At 42.0% G+C, this 26,028-nt stretch overlaps 2 protein-coding genes across 2 annotated transcripts; one reads left to right on the forward strand and one right to left on the reverse strand.

Annotated features, from left to right (window-relative positions):
* Positions 1-380: 380 nt before the first annotated feature.
* tlk1a (tousled-like kinase 1a) lies at positions 381-11,125 on the forward strand. Its single transcript, XM_034110142.2, is given in 24 exon segments — positions 381-563; positions 565-597; positions 599-641; positions 3,963-4,084; positions 4,192-4,260; positions 4,795-4,833; positions 5,200-5,275; positions 5,377-5,420; positions 5,605-5,700; positions 5,793-5,879; positions 5,988-6,080; positions 6,246-6,356; positions 6,441-6,577; positions 6,917-7,105; positions 7,328-7,394; positions 7,887-7,984; positions 8,206-8,287; positions 8,396-8,487; positions 8,706-8,795; positions 8,896-9,065; positions 9,250-9,385; positions 9,657-9,768; positions 9,850-9,957; positions 10,074-11,125. Coding segments are annotated over 24 exon segments (2,307 nt in total). The 5' UTR covers positions 381-521; the 3' UTR covers positions 10,245-11,125.
* Positions 11,126-14,407: 3,282 nt separating this feature from the next.
* LOC117466978 (Golgi reassembly-stacking protein 2-like) lies at positions 14,408-19,561 on the reverse strand. Its single transcript, XM_034110518.1, is given in 12 exon segments — positions 14,408-14,522; positions 14,525-14,636; positions 14,638-14,686; positions 15,722-15,838; positions 15,969-16,052; positions 16,172-16,298; positions 16,379-16,511; positions 17,219-17,349; positions 17,432-17,518; positions 17,794-17,997; positions 18,086-18,166; positions 19,433-19,561. Coding segments are annotated over 12 exon segments (1,218 nt in total). The 5' UTR covers positions 19,496-19,561; the 3' UTR covers positions 14,408-14,492.
* Between the last annotated feature and the right edge of the window lie 6,467 nt (positions 19,562-26,028).

The following is a 26,028-nucleotide window of genomic DNA, read 5'->3' on the forward strand; positions in this document are numbered from 1 at the left end:
TAAATGTCCACTTGTTTTCCTGACTGAAATAGGCAACCACGAAATGATGGTATGGTCCAAGAGCTATTTAAGATATTTAAAGAAAAATGACAGATATTTATTTAACATTTTAAACATCATCATTTCCAGGTTTTTTTCATCAGTCCACAACCCGTACACTAAATGGGGCTGACAATAGTTACTGTGTACAGTGAATAAAATGAAAAAGTAATCTGTGTTTGGACTTTATTCTTCATGTTGACATTGACGTTAAGGAAAAATGTATCACCCTCGCGATAAGAATTTTGCACACGATGCATGACGTTTCATAGGCAACCACTTGAAGACGGAGAGGTGGCCCCGGAGCCAGGACACACTGCTGAGGTGTGAAGAGGTTTGTGCCCTAAAAACATTATTTAATACACTTTTACTCACTGGCAGTCACCCTGCCCCTGTAAAAAGACCCGTGGTATGTCAGTCGGTTAATTTCGCAGCGTGTGTGGAAGATTAACTGCCAGTAGCAACACAGGAAAAGTAGCTTGATGAGTGTCCAAAGTAGTGGAAGTTTGGAGGGGACGCCATCTTTGGTCCCAGCTCTCCACGTCCCCAACACGGACTGTGTTTTCAGCAACATACCACGGCAGGGGTGAAGGCCCGGGAAGGTATTGTTAAACGTATTGAGACGTTCATGTCTTTACTACTTGCTCGTTTGGGTCATTTTGTGCAGAAAGAAAGGGAATTGTGTTTAAACAACCGAGCAAATATTGGTGGCGAAAGCAGCTTGCTAGCTAACGTTACCCCAAAGCGTCAGCTCCAAAGTCAATTGAGCCTGTTTTTGGCTAGCTAGTAGCACCGAAGACACAGGACCGTCTTTCTGTGCCCAGGCCAGTGCAGTAACCTAAAGAAAAATGCGTGCATAATGGCGATAAACCTCTAGGAGAGCAGAAAGGTTATCCGCTGTAGTCGGTGCATCCTTTCTTTAAGCATGCTGAGGGCAAACACTAGACAAGTTGCATATAGATGTACAATCATTCAGTTAATTCTGGAAGAGAAATCAAGTATTTCATGGAGGGGGTTAACGTTTTATCACCGGATAAGTTAGGTATGCATTGCACTGTTAGCAATCCTTTGTGTGTAGCCTAGATTGTGATGCTTGCCTATCAATAGTGGTCTCAATATCTGTGCATGTGCAACTGCTGTTAATCTCAACGGTTCTTAAATTGAATTTAAACATGACAGCATGCATCTAACATTATGTGTAATTATGGTATTTTAAGGAAACCCTTTTTATATAGATTATACTGATGATGGGTAGCTTGTTTGACCTTTTTTGTAATAAAAGTAACTTGGAGGAAAGACCTCTAACGCTAGATGCCCCAACAATAATGAGGGGTGCACCCATGGGAAACAGGCTGTGCAGCATGCTAACGCACGAAATTAAGACATTATGCTTATTTGGTCCTTTTGGTGACCTAATAATGTTCTTATTTCTTGCACTCTGTGTTTATTTACCGCATGTTGCAATGATGCAGGACTTTTACTTAGCTTTGGACATTAAGGGAGCTTCAATGTGTCCTTGTTTTATAATGCTTTGGTTTACATGTATCAAAGGATGGCTATCAAGAGCACTTTTAAAATATGGGAAATTGGGAGACTATTGCTCATCTGTGTTGTTGCTTACATTGCCAGTGAGGGAACCAATTCATCCCAGTTTTTGCCAGAGATTTGTTAGACTTTTCAAGTGTGTGTGTGTGTGTCTGCCATAAACAGGTGGTCACTCTGCTGAGCAGCACGGAGTTAAAATGACATTCAGAGCAAGGGTTGTAAGGGTTCAACCACGTGTTCCTGCAGGGGCTTGAATATAGATAATAGTTATGCACTGGGGCATTCACATTGAACAAAGGGAAGTCCAAGAGGAAAATGAAATATGTGCTATGAATTGGATAGTTTACTGCTAAGTGAGGAAACGTGTCTTTGTGATTATAGGGCTACAAAATAAGCTTTGTTGTAACTCATAGCAAAAATAGTCTTGCTCTTTCCTCTAGTTATAAAGTATTCAGCCAAATAGACTGCAGGATTGATGAGAAGCCACAGACCCATCATGGGGAAATATACCAAGCATACAGTGTTCCTCTTGCCTAATTGTTACTATGATGTATCCTATTAACATATTTATCCCCCTAACTTAACTTACACCCACACAACTTGGTCATTAGGTGTTGTCAACAGTATGCATGGCTAACTTCTGAAAATATGATCACGGCTTCTGTAGTTTGAGGTATCATTTAATCTTAAATGTATCAAAACATTGATTGTTTGACTGGAAGTGATTTTGATGTAATGGCATGAGCCATTTTGGGACACCTGCTTTATCATCTTCTGATCTGAAAAGTAGTTGCAATGTTGTGTTATTTAGCACTGTGATACTCAATTTAAAGCCTGCGGTTTGCCGTAAATTGTGTATAACTGGGCCTGCTGAACATTTCATAAATCACAACAAAAACTATAAAAAGAGTGAATCAAAATAGACCAATAGAGCTTGTTTATGGAGAAGCAGTTGTCAGGGGAGGATCTGTGGACCCCAGACAGGGGACCCCTGTCAAAACGTTAAATTGTCCCCCAGGCAAAGCAAGCTGACTATCCCTGATTTAGTGAGTGGGCTGAATTATTCCTGTTACAAAACTCCATGTTTCCCATTGAAGTGTAGGTCTTGCTTAATAGCAGACAGGGTCTTTGTTTTGGAAGATAAAAGGAATGGCTTTTTGTTTAGCTGTTCTTCCTAAGACTTGATTTGTATCATGCAATGTCTTTTGAACACTGAAGCCCTTGATTAAGTTCAGCTTCCGTGCTGTTCTAAGATTATGGACAAATGTTCAGAGGTCTGAAACTTGTACATTTGTGGTTTGATTTGTTTGCATCTTTTTATTTGACAAGGAAGTTGACTAATCACTTTCCACAACCACCTAGGGAGTACGTTTGTTTGGTCTGTGTTTCTTTAATTCACATGTTGTAAATAAATGAGCTATTCAGACAACCATGTTTTGATATAGGAGTTATCACTTCCCTTCATCTCAAATATCTGTTGTGTTGGTTCCATGAAGCATTTTTTTAAATGAATGACAAACTGGGTTCATCTTATTGGTGTTATAATTACGTCTTCTCAGTCAGTGTTGTGTATTTTTCCTTTTGCATTTGTCATCCACCTTCTGGTATGTTACACGTTTTCAGAGGTGAACACTAGCTCCATGTGCTGCTGCCAAAGTTGATTTGGTGCGTGGCTTTAAATGGATGTCGAGTGTTAGCATGTTTGTCTATTTCTGGTGCACATTGCTCTTTTGATTCATCTTTGTTTGACCACCAATATGCCCGTTCCCGGCTGCTTTGTTATTTTGTTAATATCAAGCAGACTTTCTCAATGTGTACTGTTCCCCTCCATTTAATTAGATTCCTTTTTTATAGATTCAAAATGGTTGTCTCATTAAAGCACAGGTTTAGTGGGCAGACCCCTCTGAGTCAGCAGCAGCAACGCCGAAGCCCAGGGAGCTCACGTAACAATCCCACAGGAGTGCAGTATTCATCAGGGCCGAGTAGTCAAAACACAGCTCGTGGATTCTCATCATAAAAGTGTTTGTGCTACAGAAGCACCTGATACTGGATATCTACTCTGCAGTTTGACGTATCATGCATTATTTGGATGACCTTTTTATTGTTATTGTAACGAGAGTTAACGTAATTAAGAGCTTGCTTATCTCCCCGGTGCTACAAAGGGGAATCTGTCTTGGATATGATGACGAGGGAATGTTTCCACATCTTCACCTATATTCTGGTCTAGACTCAAATCTTATCACCTGTTTGTGGTTGTAACAAAATAAGTCCCCTTCTTAACAGCTTTGTCATCTGCTCTTGAGTGGTTGCATTAAAAGCTTCAATTCATTTGACGCTTGAATAACTGAGACAATGTGAATTGTTGCTAATCCTCCCAGGCACCATGGATGAGCTGAACAGCCTGGATCCCCGGAGACAGGAGCTGCTGGAGGCCCGCTTTATGGGCGGGGTCAGCGGGAGCACAGGGGGCAGCACAGGTAGCACAAGTGGGGGAACCAAAGTGAGTCCATATTCAAATTGTGCACATAATAATTGACCCGAATACTGTTGTAATTGGCAAAGCTTTGTCTCATCCTCCAATGTTTTTTTCCCATTTTTTTCCCTCAGGGTTTGACCAATAATGACTCGAATCACAGTTTTGGAAGCATGGGATCCTCAAGCGACAAGGAGTCAGAGGTACATTGAACTAATGACATATTAGAAAATCATTATTTTAAACAAGTTATTTCATTATGTAAGTCCTTCTTATGGGGGAGAGCAGAGGCAAAATTAATGAACAAAATGGCCTACATTTTCCCATCAGAGCTGGAAGGTAGACCAGTATGTAAAGGATTGTTGTATGCATCCTAAAATACAAATAACTGTAGCACACTTTAAAATATTCAAAGAGTGCTTTAGGACTGTAACTAACGATTGTTTCTATTATGTACTACTCAGCCTGAATTTTAGATTAATGTTATATCATCATTTAGTCTATAAATGTCAGAAAATAGTCAATCCAGTTTTTTCAAAGTCCCATATGATGTCTTAATTTGTCGTATTTTGTTCTTCCAAAACCCAGAGAAACTCAGCTAAATATGCCATACAATGTTTTGAATGAGCTCCAAGGGTCGCACGAGATCTGCAGCAGCAATAGTTCTTGCCTGAACTGTTTATCTGCGCACATTTTATTTTTGTTTGTCTTAAAATCTTGTCTCTTTCCCCTTGTAGGGGTCAGATGTGAAAAGAGGCAGTTCTCCTGCATACTCGGTAGGTATATTAAGAAATCTTGAAATTAAACATTATTGCTATTTTGTGGTTTATACCATTAAAAACCGGACACAACTAATGTGGCATTGCAGTTTCATAAGTCAAAATAAAACATTTTATTATTAAATTCCATCATGATTATAATCGGCATCAAGTTTGTATCAGTGAGTCATATTTGAATGTTAAAAATAGTTCTTATGCTGCCTTTTTGATTGTAAGCTTTATTAGGAATAAACATTTGGGTTTGTTTGGACCGTTCACACAGGTAGACGCACTGTGGTATTACAGTTACAGCAGAGAGTATAAAGCTCCGAATCACATTTTGTATAATAGTTTTTAAAACAAACATGTCAATCTGCCTTTCAGACCCCGGAGAAGAAACAGACAGACACACCCAGAGGCAGAAAAAGGAAACCTGAGATCCAATCAGAGAGCAGCCAAGGTGAGTGTCTTTGTGTTGAACTGGGAACATATTTGCTCCTGCTTACAGCATTTCTGTCAAATATAAAATATAACGTTGATTTCCCTCTTTTCCCTTCACAGGAAAATCAATTGTGCGAGGACCCAAAATAAGTGATTATTTTGATGTGAGTTTTCATTGAAGGAAGTGTTGAGCGAGTAATGTGGGCTTTATCAGTCTTTCAACGCACTGGGGCAAAGTCAATTTCCTTTCTCAAAAAGAATAGCATTGGGACACAAAAGGAACCTTCAGTGGGTCTAAGATGATCAAATGTTTGGCAGTGATGTCACCTTTACTCTCCTAACCTTTAGTTTCAGGGAGGAAACGGGTCCAGTCCTGTGAGAGGTCTCCCACCAGTGATTCGCTCGCCCCAAAACTCACATTCCCAGTCCGCTCAGGGTATCGCTGTGAGTTCCTCTGAAGCTTTAACTTGAACTCTCCTTTGCTGCTCTTTTGCTGGAGTTGCCTTGTGATAAAACTGCTCTCTCTTCTGTTGCAGGTTAGACAAAATAGCTCATCTCCTACTAGTCTGTCGTTTGGGGACCATATGGCGCATCCAAAGCAACAAGCAGTCAAATGTGTTCAGGTGATTGTGGATAGTTCTGGACACCATCAGCCTTTTCCTTATGCTATTGAATGTGTGTGACACATGTGGGCAACACTTTAATCCACTTTTGTTATTTTGTCTCTCCAGACTGACCTCACAGTGTTGAAGTTGGCTGCCCTTGAAAGCACTAAGAATCTAGACCTTGAGAAGAAGGAGGGGAGAATAGACGATTTGCTACGGGTAAGGCAAAGGGCTTTCTCTGTTTACTAGACTGGGCTGTACATTTTAATGCAAAAAGAAAATATCAACATCATAAACAGTGTTTTTAAGATTTTAAATATTTGATGGATTGGGAGAATGCTACAATGTGTGCAGCTGCTGATTTCAGTTTGTTCTGCTCTTCAGGCAAACTGTGATCTCAGGAGACAGATCGACGAACAACAAAAATTACTTGAAAAGTACAAGGAACGCTTGAATAAATGCATCACCATGAGCAAGAAATTGCTCATAGAAAAGGTAAATGGAATGATTTGTCTTAACTCTTCATATAAACTCAATATATGCAAAGCCACATTCAACATGTTTGAAATGGTTCTTCAGAGCACCCAGGAGAAGCAGTCCTGTCGGGAGAAAAGCATGCAGGACAGACTCCGTTTAGGCCATTTCACTACAGTGAGACATGGAGCGTCGTTCACAGAACAGTGGACTGATGGCTATGCTTTCCAAAACCTTGTGAAGTAAGAGGCTTTTACGGGAATGATGTCTTGTTGGTCATGTATTTGTTTTCTATTTGTAGGTTTACATTTTCTTTTATAGTTTTTATGTAATAAAATATTTACTCTGAGAAGACTTTTATAGTTAAGCGTTTGGTAGTTTCTCTATAAATAGAACCAACTAACCCAAACATATATTAAGCTACTGCCACAAATGGTGAATCAGGTTTATTTACTAAAATACATAGCCTCAAAGTAACATTACAACTTACATATTTACATCTTCATCATGGTTTCATATCACTTCAGTAATGGTGCTGATCTCATCTGACAAAAATCACTATTCTCTCTTTCCATCTGCAGACAGCAAGAGGGTTTAAACCAACAGCGAGAGGACATCGAGAGGCAGAGGAAGCTGCTGGCCAAGAGGAAACCTCCGTCCTCCAGCAACTCCCAAGCACCAACCACAAACTCTGAGCCAAAGCAACGCAAAACCAAGGCAGTGAACGGAGCAGAAAGCGACCCCTTTCTAAAACCCAGCCTACCTCAGCTGTACGTTCAGGCGTGTGTTCATCAGGAGTTTTACAGCAGCCGTTATCCTAGGAAATGTTTGCTCAAAGAATCTATAGTTGTGTTTAATTCTTATTCATAGTCTGCTGTTGTAGAAGGTTTAACAGGACTGAATGCACAGTAAATGAATAACACAATGTCCTTAGCATGTCCATGTTTCCTTAATGACATGAAGTAATGGTGATGTTCTCTCTTCTTGGAAAGGCTGACACTAGCCGAGTACCACGAACAGGAAGAGATCTTCAAACTGCGACTTGGACATCTCAAGAAGGTTTGTTCAATGCTGATCCTGATGCACTTGATGATAAATGTGTTATTTTTTTTCGGGGGGGGATTTGTCTTCCTGTGCAGTACATGCACATGACCTTATGTATTTGTTCATTCCATACATCATAAGAACCCAGTAGGACCCGGAACACAATGGGGATAAAGGGTTAAGAAGTAAAAACCTTATTGGAGTCGATACAAAGTAATTGTAAATATAGTCTGATTCTCCTGCTTCCCAAGATGAACCACGGTTCCTTTTGATGTGCATCCCACTAAGGATCGAGCCATCCTGTAGTTTGTTGATGTATCCTTTGTTTTCCTGATGAATAAGCATCCCAGAAAGCCACTGACAGACTCTACCAAGTCAACTGTTATTATTTCATACAGGAGCTGTCGGCTGAGTAGAAGTTGGTTTTGATTAGCTCCTCTCCTTGCAGTCAGAGTTCTGAAGTCACTTCTTAGCATTTGTGTGTTGGTGTGCTTGACTCATTTATAGGAAGAAGCTGAGATCCAGGCGGAGCTGGAGCGTCTGGAGAGAGTGCGCAACCTTCACATTCGGGAGCTGAAGAGAATAAATAATGAAGACAGCTCACAGTGAGTCTGAATCAATTCCTCTCGCAGTCACTGCAATGACTTTGGAACATGATGCACACACAAGGCCAGTGTCCTCAGCCACCGTGGGGATATTACCTAACTACCCGCAGGAGGAAGCTTTCCTGTCGTCTTCCACATTGGTCGTGTATTGTCACACTAAAGATAGACGCATACTATATCTGTCATTTCAATGATTTTGTGTTGTTTTTTTCCACCCAAAGATTTAAAGATCACCCAACGTTGAATGAACGATATCTGCTCCTATACCTTCTGGGAAGAGGGGGCTTTAGTGAAGTTTACAAGGTAACTCACAAAGTGTTGATGACATTCATAGGTGTTGTCAAATATTAATTTAATGCTCTTAGCAGATGTTGCCATATTAGTCACCTTTTTTGTGCATTTATTGTGCAGGCTTTTGACTTGACTGAGCAACGGTATGCTGCTGTGAAAATCCACCAACTCAACAAGAACTGGAGGGAAGAGAAAAAGGAGAACTATCACAAGTATGTTGGCTCAAGTGGAAATGTGTAACCTCAGCTTCAGTATGCTATGATTACTGTTTGAAATGTAGTGACGCACTTTCAAAAGTTGTTCTTATATCTTTTACTTTCAATGTGTTATTCCTCTCCACAAGCTCCAATTACAGAGTCAGTGCTGGTTCTTTATTCTGTCTTTTCGTGCTTTGGATATTAAAGGAGCATTATTACCTTCCGCTCCACAGGCATGCATGTCGAGAGTACAGAATACACAAGGAGCTGGACCACCCCCGCATCGTGAAACTCTACGACTACTTCTCACTGGACACAGACACGTCAGTGCCGCATTCTTGACCTCATGCTTCCATCACTTTTCAGTTGTTTCCTTTTACATGTGGGCAGTACTTCGTAGTAAGTCTTTTCTCTATTCACTAGGTTTTGCACTGTCATGGAGTACTGCGAAGGCAACGACTTGGACTTCTACTTGAAACAGCATAAGCTAATGTCTGAGAAGGAGGCACGGTCTATAGTCATGCAGATTGTGAATGCACTAAGATACCTGAATGAAATCAAACCTCCCATCATCCATTATGACCTCAAGCCAGGTAAACACGCTGCCTGGACGACTGATGACTCCCCTCACATTAAATACAAAATGTTTATCAGTAACGCTGCTTCAACCCACTAGATAACTGACACTTTATTTTCACACTGATTTAAAGCAGTCATACCTTTTTGATAGTTAACCATTTATTTTGTGGTACCGACTTGTTTTACTTTGATATCAAGGCAATATCTTGTTGGTGGACGGCACAGCCTGCGGGGAAATCAAGATCACTGACTTTGGTCTGTCAAAAATCATGGATGATGACAACTATGGCGTGGATGGGATGGACCTGACATCTCAGGGTGCCGGGACCTATTGGTGAGAGGAAACGTCCTGCATCTACATACATTGGAACATTCACAAAAGGATTTCTATTTGAATTCTTTCTAACTGGCACAAGGGCACAAAAAAGGGCCGATTGCTCCTGCCTGTTTTCTCTGTAATACCAGTGATGTTATAAGTAAGAGTTGTTTATTATTAACTTGTTAGCAGTCCCGTGGGGTAGATCTTTCTCATTTGTTAATCATATCTTTTAAATGAAATGTGCAAAGTGACTTTCTGTTAAACAACTTGTTTTCATTCTGCCTAGGTACCTGCCTCCCGAGTGTTTTGTGGTTGGCAAAGAACCTCCAAAGATCTCCAATAAGGTGGACGTGTGGTCTGTAGGCGTTATCTTTTTCCAGTGTCTGTATGGGAGGAAGGTAAGGAGGGCCCCACAGATTCTTCCCTTGAATGTTTGTTATTTCTTTCATGATAGTTAAGCATTGCTCCTCCTTTTTCAGCCTTTCGGCCATAATCAGTCACAGCAAGACATCCTGCAGGAGAACACCATACTGAAAGCTACAGACATTCAGTTCCCTGTCAAGCCTGTGTCCAGCAATGAAGCTAAGGTAGGTGAACTTGCATACAAAAGGGTGTTTTTAATAAGTATTTTATTATCAAAGAAAGAACATCATGAAACACCTGATTGACACATACATTTCCGTTGTATTTCCCCCCCCCCCAGGCCTTCATAAGGCGGTGCCTGGCGTACAGGAAGGAGGACCGGGTGGACGTTCACCAGATGGGGAGCGACCCGTACCTGCTCCCTCACATGCGGAGGACAAGCTCCTCTGGAAATCTGCAGATGAATGCTGCTGGCTCAGGACCAGCCTCCTCCAGTATCATCTCTTACTGACTGCCTCTTACTCTGACAGAAAGGATGACTGACCAAGATGCTCCCACGAGGCTCTGGCCTGTGGGAGAGGAACCGGCCGGCAGCAGGTGGAGCAGGACTCTGGTGGATACATCTCACCGGGCCTCCTCTGACCTGTGCCAGGCTTCTTCTTGTTTACCAGGGCTTGATCGATAGAGGGACAGTGAGGGGATGTTTTTAGAAGGACATGGGTAAAAGGATCTTCTGAGGGTCCGATTAAAGCACTGAAATGGAGGACGTACCTTGAAGAAAATGTGATTGGACACTGTTCAGATGTCGCAGATGGATGAAGCCTTAAAGGGCCGAAGGGAGACTTGGCAGCCCGCCGTTTAGATGAAATAACAAGGTCCTGCCAGGGTGCAAGTGATTCAGCTGCTAGAAGTTAATTAACTGTGAGGAGAGGGCGGTCATAGTTATGTAGAACTACAAAGATTTCACTATTGATTTGGCTAAATGTTTTCTTCTTCACAAATCTTAGGCTTTAATTTGAGTTACTTAGCCATAAGAACGTAATGTGTAGCATACAAGGGGCATCTAGTGACGTGTAGGCTGGGGCAGCTTACTTACGTTTAATGCACAAAGTAACCAAATGTAGAAAAATTACAATGTATAAAATCCTATGCAGGAACATTAATTAACAGATGAATTGGAAACTGTGTATGCTGTACAGGGAATTTTAAAATGTTGAACTGCAGCAGTAATGTGTACAAAGAGGTAAAATGTCCCCATGCAAAACTAGTCTCCTGGAGTCTTTTAATTTTGCTGCTTTGTTGCTCTTACTTTTTCAAGGGCTGTATGTTCCACTTTGGGTACAAATTGTACAGTTCTGCTAAAGAGTGAATAATAAATGCCAGTAAACACTTCTCTCTGAATGGTACTGTTCATTCTAAAGCTGATAGTACACTACATGTAAGGCTGCAATCTGTAAGCATTTGTCTCCATAGTCTGCCATCCAATGAGATTACACTGACACTCTGTGGTTGGGTGTGGTACTGCACTACAGGGTGCCCTCTCCACATGAACCATTTTAGAGATGAGGATCAAATAGAAAGCAGGGATCAGAGGCTCAGATTGAGAAAATAGTTTAATTAGGGGAACGATGCATAACTTTACGGAAAAAAAAGTTTTCTATATATATATATATATATATATATATATAAAATGGCTGTAGCGCTTCAGCAAGAAACCTGCTTGTTGAAATGAAATCCCAAGTATTATAAATTATTGTCCCGCCTTCACCGAAAGACCTTCAATAACTTACAGAACCACTGAAATGTCACGGAGGATTTGTTTTTCCTCCTTTTTTGTGTTGCAATACTGTTTTTTTCATTCCCTCTAGAAGAAAGGCAATATTAAGGTAGTAGACCACCGCTGGCTGTGTGAGCACCCCATGTGTGTCTCAGCGAACAAGTGTGTATCATTGCAGAGGATGGATCGGTAGCAGAGGTAGTTGACACACGTCTCTCACAATGAGATGACATTGCTTTGGATTGTGGATGTAGCCATGGCTGTGCTTCGGTTAGTATTGGGATACATGTGTAATAAGTGTTTGTTAAGCAGTGAATTGTATTAGGTGTTGAAGCTGCTACATTCCTCAACACCCTCGGTAACGCATCTGTCATATCTGATGTAAACAAAGCAGGTTTAAGTAACATGTGTGCTTAATCTTAGAGAAAGCATAATTCACATGAGCAGTAAAGTCACTTTACAGCTGCTGAAGCCATGGCAACAATAAATTAAATTAAACTGTAGTCGGAGCAATAACCAAAGCTACAGCTCAGCCGGGCAGAGCAGCTGTTGGATCTTGGCCTTTTTTGCATCCAAAATATTTGACGGAAGTGCAAAAATAGTTAAAACATAAATCCCATTTGTATCCTTAAAGGCCGATTGTCGAACCTCAGATTGAGGAGGAACAATGCGGATTCCGTCCTGGTCGTCGAACGACGGATCAGCTTTTTACTCTCGCAAGGATCCTGGAGGGGGCCTGGGAGTACGCTTATCCGGTCTACATGTGTTTTGTAGACTTGGAGAAGGCGTATGACCGAGTTCCCAGGGAGTTACTGTGGGAGGTGCTGCAGGAGTATGGGGTGAGGGGGTCTCTACTCAGGGCCATCCAATCTCTGTACTCCCAAAGCGAGAGCTGTGTCCGGGTCCTCGGCAGTAAATCGGACCCATTTCCGGTGAGGGTTGGCCTCCGCCAGGGCTGCGCTTTGTCACCAATCCTGTTTGTAATATACATGGATCGGATTTCGAGGCGTAGTCGTGGGGGAGGGGGTCTGCAGTTCGGTGGACTAAGGATTGCACCACTGCTTTTTGCAGATGATGTGGTTCTGATGGCTTCATCGGTCTGCGACCTTCAGCACTCACTGGATCGGTTCGCAACCGAGTGTGAAGCGGCTGCGATGAGGATCAGCACCTCCAAATCTGAGGCCATGGTTCTCAGTAGGAAACCGATGGACTGTCCACTCCAAGTAGGGAATGAGTCCTTACCCCAAGTGAAGGAGTTCAAGTATCTCGGGGTCTTGTTCTCGAGTGAGGGAACAATGGAGCATGAGATGGGCCGGAGAATCGGAGCAGCGGGAGCGGTACTGCAGTCGCTTTACCGCACCGTTGTGACGAAAAGGGAGCTGAGCCAGAAGGCAAAGCTCTCTGTCTACCGGGCCATTTTCGTTCCTACCCTCACCTATGGTCATGAAGGATGGGTCATGACCGAAAGAACGAGATCGCGGATGCAAGCGGCCGAGATGGGTTTTCTCCGCAGGGTGGCTGGTGTCTCCCTTAGGGATAAGGTGAGAAGTTCAGTCATCCGGGAGGGACTCGGAGTTGAGCCGCTCCTCCTTCGCGTCGAAAGGAGCCAGTTGAGGTGGTTCGGGCACCTAGTTAGAATGCCACCTGGGCGCCTCCCTAGGGAGGTGTTCCAAGCACGTCCAGCTGGGAAGAGACCAAGGGGTAGACCTAGGACCAGGTGGAGGGATTATATATCTTCGCTGGCCTGGGAGCGCCTTGGGATCCCCCAGTCAGAGCTGGTTGATGTCGCCAGGGAAAAGGATGTTTGGGGCTCTCTGCTGGAACTGCTACCCCCGCGACCCGACCACGGATAAGCGGGAGAAGATAGATGGATGGATCCTTAAAGGCCTCTGCAGTAGTTTGTCCACTGAAAAAAGATGCACACTTCAAAGTAAAATGTTTCCCACTTATTTTTGTCGAGCTTAAAAAGCACCCATAGTTTTGTTAGCTTTAACATGTTATTATTGAGCTTAAATACTTTAAAAGTTATTGTGCAACAGAGTGAATATTTCACCTCTGTTACTGGGTTAAAACTATTATGTTCCTCTCGCTGCCTGCACTAGGTTCCAGTATCCCAACCCAGTCTCACAAAAATGTGTACTAACTACGTTGGTCCACAACGTAGGACGTAGTATTTCTACAAAAACGCCTCTGAAATTGTAAGATCCCTACGTTTTTTTTCACCATTCATTCCAATGGCTGGCATCTATGTCACGTGATCTTCACATTTCTCCCTGCAGAAAAAAAAACATGGCCGAACTTCGTTTTATTCTCGGTGTAAAATGCCTATTTTAAAGTTAGTTTGGCCATTAAAATGCCTTTTGATGTCATTTGATGCGAGAAATATGAGTTGTTATTTCAGATTATGTATGCAGTGGATGCACATGATCTTTAGTTTGCTAGTTATTACGAAGATTACTTCAGGAAATTGTGTCTATACAACGTTTTCATTGTCACACATAATCTGAAATAACAACTCATATTTCTCGCATCAAATGACATCAAAACGCATTTTAATGGCCAAACTAACTTTAAAATAGGCATTTTACACCGAGAATAAAACGAAGTTCGGCCATGTTTTTTTTTTCTGCAGGGAGAAATGTGAAGATCACGTGACATTTTACACCGAGAATAAAACGAAGTTCGGCCATGTTTTTTTTTTCTGCAGGGAGAAATGTGAAGATCACGTGACATAGACGTCACGCCAGCCATTGGAATGAATGGTGAAAAAAACGTAGGGATCTTACAATTTCAGAGGCGTTTTTGTAGAATTACTACGTCCTACGTTGTGGACCAACGTAGTTATTACACGTTTTTTTATGAGACTGGGTTGAGTATTCTCGAGATACTGGAGCTCGAACAACAATCGTACCAATTTCACAAGTGGTTGGTGCAGCAAGGCTAAACTGTGTTAAGAGCAAGCTGACCTGAAACGCTGCTCTGCTAAGATGAGTCTGCAGTCATTGTGATTTCATTTGAATGGATTCAGAGGGGACCACTGATGGCGGGATGGGGGTTCTGGTCAGTGAACTGTTCATTTGGAAGGTGGGGGAAGGATATGAGGGGTGCAGGTGCTGCATGGGCATTGATTGGAGGAAGAACAAAGTCAGGCGGAGGCAGGCTGAGAGGTGGAAGACCTGAGGAGCAAAACACACACAGACTTACACAGACTTACCCTCTAGTGCAGTGATTCTCAAATGGGGGTACGCGGACCCCTATGGGTACGTTGGGGGTACTGCAGGGGGTACGTGAGATTTAAAAAAAAAAAAAAAAAAAAGTTAATTAAAAAAATACCATGCATGATTACAAAAATAATCTTAGTACAATAAGTTAAATAGAAAACTATTTTATATAAAATATTCCTAGAACTTCATAAACATGTCAAATTGGTGTATTGTATTTTATAGTTTTGCATAATATATCATTTTGTTCATTGATTTGTTAAACAGATATTACTTCAGTTGAAAACTCCTTTGAAAAATCAATTTTTTTCTTTTTTCATGGATAAAATTAAAATATCCTTAGTTTGTTGTAAAGGAGTTAATAAATCACACACTGAGGGAACATCACTATATTGGAATTATTTGTATAGGCTTTTTCGATCAAACATGTACAGTAGTCCGTACTGTAGATGTCTTATATAATTATTGACAGTAAAATAACCCACAATAAATGTTCAACATTTAAGTCATTTATTTTTTCCCTTGCTTTTCTGTGGGTCCTTTTTATTATTGTTTTATTTTATGCTAAATTACTTATTTCCCAAAAAGCACTCAGATTACTGGTAAACACAGGATTAAAAGTGATGCTTTTGTATGATTCTTTGCAGAGAAACTCAATTTAACAGATGCATCTATTAAATAAACATATCAATTATTTGACAAAATCAAGAGCAATTTATGTTCATTAGATTTCCTGGAAAAAAGCCTGCATCAAACGCACGCATGTAAGTGCTGCGAATGTAAAAGGTTAAGGGAACTCATAGTTGAGTCACATCTGTTAATACAATGTCTGTCAAAAATAACATTCTGTCTACAAAACCTCTTTAAGGATAAAGTTGGAGACATTCTCGTCATCCCCCCACTCTGATTCCCTCACAATTATCTGTGGCACTTTTTTTTTAGCAAATGATACACAAACAGGAGCAAATAAAGAGAAGAACAAATAAATACCTGCATGTTGCAATCCACCAACTCCATGTGGCAACACGTGACCCACATCGGGCAAGGTAAAATTTAGATTTGGTAAATGAGGAAAGGGTGGAAGACCTCCAGGTAAGGGCATCAGACCTGTGCAACAAACACATATTAATCAGTGCTAGGCTATCAGGCTAATGTCATGCAAGTTCAGATTCAGAGTAGTTGGCAATTGGACATCTGAGGTGCTTTAACCACACGAAAGAATGTAATGTGTACTAACCTGGTAGTGTGGCAGCAGGATTGACAGACATGGGAGCGCTTTGTGAGGGCGAGGCTTGGCTGGGTGGCGGGACATTCGGAGCTCCTGGAATAGTTTTTAACAAAGCTGTTATGTTTGTTAGCACCATGTTATTTGTATTATTCCATCAACTATTAACATCTATTCAAACAGGATAGTTTGAACAGTCAGAAGCTTTATTGTACCTGTCTGTGGATTGCTAACAACAGAGGTCAGGACAGAGCCCACCGACAGGACGGAGAGAGGCTGCTCTAATCCAGACGAAGAAGACGCAGCTACTGGAACCGTTGGAATGACGGCGGAGAGATGGACCTGGCAACCAAAAATCCACTCATCTCAGTAGGTAATCACGATATCTCGAAGCATTATTTATTTGTTTGATGCCGGGCTACCTCTGTGAAGCCATCTTTGGGAGGAGCAGCTGGTTTAAGGGGAGTTTTTGCAGGGAAACTGAGAGTCTTGCCCTCTCCAAATGGCAGTGTAGGTATCCTGTGCAGGTAGCCGTAGCCAATCCCACATCCTAGACTGAAAAGACAGAAGTACTGTGAGGGGAAATGTCTACAACATTTGACAGTGGTCCTAAAGATGATGTAAACACTCTGGGGGATCCAAATGGCAAGATATTACAATAAAACAAATCAACTGGAAACTCTTCTGGCTTAAAAGTTGGATAGAATAATAAGATTTTAAAAACCTGTTCAGTCAGTGCATTTTCAACTTTTACATTTCATTATCATTTTCTCTCAGAAAAGCAAGGACATATGAAACATTTAAATGAGGTATAGTACACCTTGCCATAAACTGGAAAAACAAAACAAGGTTGTATAACAATAAGCCAAATAGGATGAAATATACATTTAATTACCAAATACTCATTGATGTAATTAATACAAATGTGTTATTAGAATCCTAATTGCATTGCCAATATATATTTTTAAACTGTTTAGACCAATGCTTTTAAAAAAATTGAATGAAGAACTGTAAGGAAAAAGAAAAATGCTTGACTGAAACATTAGCATATGTTTAAAAATATATTATAAAAGGTGTCCCGGCCATCACCTGACAATGTATCAGGTAAAATCAAGAAGCATTTATTGTCAAAATGATGCCATTTCGAGTTTGAAATAGGTGTGTTAGTAATGAAGCACAATTGACGGCCAGTTTTCTGCCTATTGGATACCAAACGTGTCCTCTCTCAGCCTGCAACAGAAGTAAAATGCAGACTATCTTACCTGCCCTGCCCTCCCCAGTCACAGTTTGGAGTGATGACCACCTCGCGGCAGTTGTCCGTATCTGTGCTGTAAACATACAGCTTCAACTCCTTCTCTTCATGGGATTCAATCACTGAGAACAGATCTTCACTCTGTTGAGAGAGCACAGATACATGTCAGCTCTAACCTGTTGCCAACTTTAGTTCAGCATTACACTGATCTGCAAACAAGTACCTCGCTCATGCTGGTGTCAGCTCCTATAATGTAGTCGGTGTAGGCCTTCAAACCAGCCAGTGCCGCAGGGGAGTGTGGTTCCACCTCCTGGACTCCAACAAAAAACGTTTTTCTGTTTATATTTGACTGAGATTTCACTTATTTAACAATTTGAAGTTACATTTATGTCTTAAATACACAAACACTATATATAAAAACCTGTCAAATGTGTGAATATATGCCAGCCTTTGATGGTTTATAAAACATAATCTATTGACCCAGTTAAACCTATACTTCTAAGCTTGTGATTGGTTAAACATCCAAAAATCACATATGATATCGAAGCAGCTTTATAGATGTTTCCTCATCACAACGACACTCACCAAGATATGCCAAACATTTTCATTTGCTCCTTCAAAGCTGCAGAAGCGAATGCTGACTCCCAGAAGCCCCTGCCCCCCCCACAGGTTGCTGGGTATGATGGTGGTCTCCCTCACTGCCAGCGTCTTGCTGTTGTATAAAAGTATTTTGATTGGCCTCTCCACATTCATCTTCAGCATTTCTTTTAGGGTGTCATTGTCCCTGTTCTGTCAGAGATGTAAACATGCACATTATCTGTGATTAATACGTGTTGAAGAACTCAATAACTGCAGCAAGTTGTATTAGCAAACATACCAGTCTAGTGTCACAAATAGAAATGATGAAATCAAAGAATGGCTCCAGTCCTGCACGGTTACCGGGGGAATTGTCTTGCACCTGTAAAATCATATATGTTGACTTGCAGACAGTGAAAATAGATACTCATCGTTCATTTTGAGATATATTCAGCTATTTTATTAATAACCAGACTTACCTCCATTCCACTAACTAACCACTTTGGTTTACATCCATGTCTTTTTCAAATCATTGACCATTTCATCCTATTCAACGTGTGTTCGAAATTGTCATGAATAGCATATGAATTTGACTTATGGCCAAAAACAAAAACGTTTTGTAAAACACCTGAATCGGCATAACAATACTCATGTAAAATAGAAAGAGCACTAAGATCCAATAGTTTGTGTGTGTAGTAACACAATGCTGCACTTATTTTGAGTCACTGGGTCATATAAAATGTAAACTATAGAAAAAGTGAAAAAAATATATTTTCGCAACCTTAAATACTGTGAAAAAAGAAACGTGTCCTTTTTGTCCAGTTTAGTATTAATATCTGGTCTGGATTTTAAGTCACATGGTCACATGACATGGAAGCTATTGAAATGTTATTTTTGCAGGCACTTGATTAGAGTTGGTCTCTCAATAATACAAGTTGTATTCATTACAAAAAATCAAAGTGCAGAATATTTTCCTTTTTTTGTTCTGATTGTTAGTCCAAATCGTTTTTTTTATATTTCAACTATTATATTTACTTTTTTTAAGGAGATGTAACGTCATTTGATTTGAGTTCAAATAGCTAAAAACGGGCAAGGTGAGAGTTCATGGCCTTTTATTTTGGATAAGTACACATGTTCCTTTTGAGAGAAGGTAGTCCTACACACCGCTCTGTTTATACTCGGTACTGACATTGAAGGCAACACACCCATCTCCACTGACCGTAGTAGACACACCGGTTATTCTGGCAACATTAGGTTATAGGAGGTAACGACTGCGCATGCCTGTTTACTAAATATCTCAAGATATATGAATTAATGCAGTCTAAAACAACCTGACAAACTGGCGAATAAATAAAAGGACAGATAATAATAAATAATGTACCAAACAAGAGTGGGGCGTAACTCCAACCTAACTACAACCCTGCGCACATTGAATCACTATTGACATAAAGGGAGGATAGCCATGAGCCTTTAGCTAAACCTCACACATATCCTTACTCAATAACTGCCACCAAATTCATATATAAACATCAATAATTAGTTGTTTAAATAGCTGAAACGTTAGCTGTATTAGACCCCTGCAGCTAGCAGCAGCTCCATCTTTCTCATAAAACACAAGCTGCGTTTCCCCGGGACATGCTGCTCTTACTCTCAGGACATGGTATCCTTCAGTTCCTCCACCCGGTACCTCGACGCTTTGAGACCCTCCCATGTTTCCCTGAATGAGTGTATCAGGGTGGGCTAGCTGTGTGCGCTTTAGCAGACCATGCCCACAACAGTGCCGTGCTCCCTGTGGTTCCCGGTTCCAGCACTTCCGCTGTACGTGGTTTCTTTACACATCCATGGGTGCCACCCTCGGTGGAGGCTGATGACAGCATTCATGTGTGCTGTATCAAACTGGTGATTATATGCGACTATACAAAGCTATTATTTTACTGTATTGAAAAGCAGGATTATCAACTTTCAGGGGCCCCCATGCTGCAATGCATATTTGAATGCACCTGCGGCCTGCCTATGTACATATGCAAGGTAATCACCACAAATATAATACCATTTTAATTCAGAATAACACCTGCTAGCACCTGATAGCACCTCAAGTGATATTGGTTGCATGGACATTTATTTAAAACTAGTTAGGGTTATACAGTAGTTCTCATTCATAACACTCCGTTCGATGTCTCACTATGGGATGCGCCTCATCGCGGAGCAAACAGAAGCATCAATCTCATTACACCAATCCTGATTGGCTGGTGAACTTGAGCGTCAGGGAATTCACCCCCTATAAGTAGCTTGCGCCACGACGCATGCGTCATTCAAACACCTAGGCTGCAGTCGGATTCGGATAGTTTAAAAATCAGCTCCTAAATTCTAACCCTATCGTCTATTCCTTGACCTCTGAGTGAAACGTCACGGGGTTAAGGGATAGTGGATAGGAGAATTTAAAAGGATTTAGGAGAAGAGACTGCGGTACTTTAGAGAATCCGAATGCACTTTCACTATCCGACGTGTTTATGATGCGCCAGCGGACGTCATTGTGTGCGTCTGCTGCTGTGGGGAAACTATGGAAACCACAGTTTTCTATACAGCGGACTACAACATGGATGTTTAATAAGAACGAGGGACTACTGTAGACTCATCGAAAGACTCTGCACCGTGCTCTGAAGCTGCTGCTTTGCTTTATGAACGTGGACAACAGAGAAACATATTCTTCATGACCAAAGTTGGAATTGAAATAAAAAAGGAAAGTGAAACTTATGCTCGTCACCCTCTCCCTCCGGTTCACATTAATACAAATGATCCCAATACGTATGATTGTATGAACTAAAGATATTAAAATCAATACAGATGTATTTATTATAAACGTTAGTCCTTAACATCTATCACTCTGTAGATCACCATTCAAACATCTTTTAAAAGTTGAACAAACCCCACACAGCTCAGTGAAGACTGAAATGTTGACTTTATTTGATCATTTCAGTAAAAACTAACGTTCATATTTCTCTCTTTGATTATAATACTGATGAACGTTCAAAACAAAGCACTTTGGCAACTTACCACCTATGTTTTAAAAAGCTTAATAAGCACCGTAACTTTCATGATATCATTTCTCCGTCATAATCGTTTTTTTCCGTGAACGGCCGACTGTTGAGTGACGGCAAATGCTGCGGCTGCAAGGCATTGTGGGGCAGCATTTTCGCTTCTCCTGTCAGTTACGGCCCGTCTACACTACAGCGTCGAAAGCTCCAATCTGCTCCAATCTGCTCCAATCTGCCCATTCACTTTCAATGGGGTGACGTCACGTAGCCGCGCTTTTTCGCCGAACTGAATTGTGGGTAGCAGAGCGGTCCGTCTCAGGCGTCTCAGGCAACAGAAGTTGAACAATGTTCAACTTCTGTTGCCTGAGACGCCGGAGTAGCCAGCGCCAGCCAATCAAATCCCGTTTCCCAAGATCTGACAGCTGAAGCCGTAGCCAATCAAACCGCGTCTAAGCTGGGAGAGATATCCCGCCGTTCATTTCTATATTTCAAAAAAAGTCGGAGGAGAAACTAACTATCGCCGTAGCAAATCACCCGGTTTTGTATGACCAGACCCTCTTCACCTACCGGGATACAAACCGGAGGAACCAGGCATGGAGGGAGGTGGCAGAGACAGTGGGGGAAACTGGTAGGTTTTCGCCTGTTTGGGGAGTTTATATATATATATTGCTCGCATAAAATCCCCGGGGGTTTTTGCTTTGTATGTCGGGGGCGGGAGATTCATGTGATTGGTTGTTGGTCGTGTTGCTTGAATAAAATCCCCAAGCTCCAGACACGCCCAGCTCCAAGCTATTTTTGGAGCTGTAGTGTGGACGCTCCGTTAGGGAGGTCCAGTGGTTCCTAAGCTAAAGGAGGTTATAAAGGAAGTTTGAAACCTCCTTTCCTATCATTCTCATCATTCTAGAGAATTCGAACGGCACTTATCATGTCTGCCACTGAGGGACTTCCGGGTCATTTCACTCCTTTAGGAAGGTTCCTAAGCTAAATGGACTATTCGACTTCAGCCCTATTCTCGCTTCAGAGCACATCTCTATATTAGCCGGACAAGCTTAACGGTCCACAGACTGAACCCAAATATAACCATTTCGGTCGACGGGCGCTCGTCGGCTACTCCTTCTGCTTTGCAGGAAGACGGTAATACTAACGCCAGTTAGTATTGAAATCGACCTCGCCGTTCTCTTTCCCCGGAAAGTAAGGTAGGTCTGATTTTTTCAAGCTAGCAACACACCTGTTGCTAGCTCGCTCCCTCACTATCGACACCACGGTAGCGAGGAAGCTTTTTCCTTTCTCTTCCCCACGGAGGAGGAAAGGATTAAAGGAGCATACTGTCACACCAGTCAGTATTCTCCCGGAATAAAAGACCCACACCGTCCTTTTCTCCGGATTAAGGACAGGGTGGTAACACCTTTTTCTCCCAACTTACCTGTTGAGAGCGGGCCCTCTCCACGCCACGAGGCGAACAAGATGGACGCCCCTCTCCCTCACACCAGAGGAGTCAGGGACTCGGTGGCTCGACTCTGCGGTTGCGGGTTGAAGATATCGGGCACAGACACACACCAGGTCTGCTCGTCCTGCCTCGGGCTGGAACACGCCCGAGGCGCTATCGACAACCCCGGCTCGTGCGGACATTGTGTCCGCTTCACCGTGAAGCCGACGGCTAGCACGCCAAGCTAGCCTGTCGGAGCAGGACCCCCCCATGTCCACTGACCTGCCGGCCAGCAGTCAAGACGTGGGGGCGTCCGCCGCAGAGAGTGAACCCCTCTCCGTGTCGGTCTGGGGCTCATTATCTGCGATGGCTGCAGAACCGGAATCCCGCGCCCTGGCAGACACGCGGGAACGGGACCCCATGCTTTACCGAGCTGGGGCTCCCGGTTAGACCTCACCATGGTCTCACCCGCGGAGGATGTCCTCGAGCTGGACTACGATGGGGACGAAGAGGACGCCTCGGTGTCTCTCCTTTCCGAGTCGGATGGACATGAAGAGGACATCTTCATGTCATCAGCTCAGGCTGCAAAGCCTGGAGCAAGGGCTGCTCTCCCGGGCGACAGCACACCAGCTTCGCCCTGTCTGAGCATGGACCTGCAGGCCGTGTGTAAACGCGCCGTGGCCAGACTTGACATCCCGTGGCCTGAAATGGCCAAGGAGACCTCCAGGTCCCGCTACGAAGGGAAACATTTCCCCCAAGCAGCGCGGACGAAGAGGCAACTCCTTCCGGTCTTCCCGGAGATGTTGGATGAGTCGTCGGTCTCGTGGAGAGACCGGCCCTTCAGCAACAAGGTCCCAATCCAGGGTGCCTCCTCCCTAGACTTTGACGGAATGGAGAAGCTCGGCCTGCTCCGCATACCGCCCATGGAACCGCTGGTAGCGGCCCACCTCCTACCGAGGATGGGCCCGTCACCAAGCAGGAACCCCACGCTGCCAGCAAAGTCGGACCGATTTCAGTCGACAATGACTGAAAAGGCCTACAAAGCCGCAGCGTTGTCCGCCAGGGCCCTGAATGTGTCCTCGCTGCTAAACGCTTACCAAACGGAGCTCTGCGAGGACCTGTCGGGTAACCCGGGGGCAGCCACTCTGGACGAGATGGCAGCAGTCACGGACATTTGTCTCTGTGTCCAACGCTGCGCCGTCCAGGCCACGGGCAAGGCAATGGGGATCATGGTGGTGCAGGAAAGAGCGAGATGGCTCAACCTCACCAACCTCCCAGACCGGGAAAAGGAGGATGTGCTGGATATGCCCATCGTTCCCGAGGGAATTTTCAGCTCTGCTCTCGCCTCCATGCTGCCCTGTTAACACTAATGCTTAGCTTCTGCACATATGTCTGCCTGTTTCTCCTACCTAGGGTTTTGCCAACCATCCACTGTATGTAATACATTGACAAAAGATAAGTATGCAACCCCACTTTAAACAATCCAAACGTTCCTGTTAAACTTTAAACTTAGTTTTCATCATCTCAGATACACCATGTCGGGGACTGTCGTTTATTTTTGGTTATAAATGTTTTGATTTTACCATCTGCTCATTGATTTCACCATGGTCAAAAGTTTATATTTGTTGTACTTTAAACTGATTTCTAGTAACTGCATACTTTTTATTTTAATTAAAAAAATGTTTAGCATCATTTTGTAATCTGCCATATGTCTAATGTTGGGGAATGTTCGGTTGTGTTTGTGTAATGTGATAAATGTAAACAATCAATAAATACATGTTTAAAAAAAAGAAAAGTTGATATTTGAGTGTTAACAGTATTTTTGCTATAATAAGCTCATGAGAATAATTTAAAATGGATCAATAATTCAACAGTCTTAATGTGCTTTTCTTCATAGGAACTTTTTAAAAGTTTAATAGCCCACTTTTTAATTAAACATATTTTACTGGATGTAACGTGTAATGGAGTATTGTTATCTTAGTGTTTTTACTTAAACGATAATACATCGACAGTGTCTGCAGTAATTTAGTGTTCTTCCTCCTTCTTAGTTTTTATAGCCTGGTATGTTATAGTTGAACTGCTTGAATGAGGTTCGGGGTAGAACGAATATTAATCAGAGATGTAATAAAGACCCTTACCTTAGATTTTCTGGAAGATGAGTTATGAGCCTCTTAGCCAGTAACATCCTGTCACCATTTATCACCATTAACAGAGCTGAGCCATATCACCGAAAACCTCAGTTTTTAAAAAAAGCATTTTATTTTATATTTAGATCCCAGCTGCTTCTGATTTGCTCGTATAATCAAGTCAGAACAGAAACATGAGCCAGGGCAGATGTGAGAGAATAAAATGGTCTCCTTGATCAAGCGGTGATAATAATGGATATCATCAGTGCTATAAAGAACATGGGCTCTAGGAGTAGATTAATGTATATGTAGTTGAATATCTCTGTAGTGCAGAAGCTCTTATCAAATAATTTGAAATAAACTTGGCCAGCATTGTGATTCTCCTCATCAATCACATCAGTTATCCTGTCAGTCTAGCGTCTGCGAGAGCTCACCTTGATGCTGTCTCTTTGCTGCACTGAATGATCCTTAAAGCTTTAACTGTGTCCTTACTTTAAGAGAGGACACCGAGCATCTTTGTGAAAAATCCTGACAAGAAGATGTTATTCTTGACATTGTGGTGGGAACCAACATAATCACTTTAGAATCATGCTTCTTATTTCACACTTTGACCTCTGGATATCGCCAAAAGCAAAGTATTTTTTACCTGCATGTGAATGGTAAAGCAAAAGAATCAGTCTAAAAACCTGAAAAATGTAAAACATTTCAGTTTCAAGTTGGTTACTGTTTCGAAGTTAAACGTAATCTATCTCTCTTGTTAATGTAGCAACACTTATGTATGTTAAGCTTCACAAGACAACAACAGGATGGTTTGTTTATAATAAATTAATAATTTCAAGTAAATTTTTCAAGCATTAGAAGAAGTAAACATTGAATGGTTCTAGCTAATCCAATGTGCTACTTTTTTCTGATAATTTTGTTTTTTAATTGAAAATAATGATTAAAAGCTTCTTCTTTGGCTTACCACAGTCACTTCTCACTATTTTGTGATGTTTTATAGAACAAATTAGCAAATGCTTGCCTAACAATTCAATAGTTGCAGTCCTAATATCAATACCATACAAATACTGAAAATTACATCATTAATTGTTGTTGAGCAGATCTTAATATCTTTTATCTACTACCAGTGAGAAATAAACTTCGCTTGGTGACACTTGCTCCTTCAAGAAGAAGATAAATAAACTCTGTATTTCAGCAGAAGCTTGCTGACGCTTTAAAACTCTGCGATCACTGTTCTGGATAGCTCTCTAAGATTTATACTTCTCCAGTCCTGCAAGGAATTTAAAGCTGAAGCGGCAAAGCACTGTGCTGCTCTCCAGGCATTAACTGTATGAAACAAGTCTGATGAGGACAGGGAGACATTAACAAAGACATGGCCAGAAATTAAAACGTCCATCATTTGATAATAGGTTTCCTTGTGTGTCCCGACCACACACTGCATTTCTACACCGTAAGCAAAGTCCCAGGTACAAACATCATAAACTGTAATTGTCAGCATTAGTTTCCTAATGCCTGTAAGAAGTGATATTCAGCAGGATGAAAGGGTCGTGTGCTGACATAATGTACTCTGTTGTGCTGGGAGGCAGAGATAAAATGAGAACATCCTGCATAAAGATGACAGGGCAGCAAGCCTAACACCAGTATCAATCAATCAATC

This window comes from Pseudochaenichthys georgianus, chromosome 21 (assembly GCF_902827115.2).
Source record: "Pseudochaenichthys georgianus chromosome 21, fPseGeo1.2, whole genome shotgun sequence".
In the NCBI taxonomy this organism is placed as follows: domain Eukaryota; kingdom Metazoa; phylum Chordata; class Actinopteri; order Perciformes; family Channichthyidae; genus Pseudochaenichthys; species Pseudochaenichthys georgianus.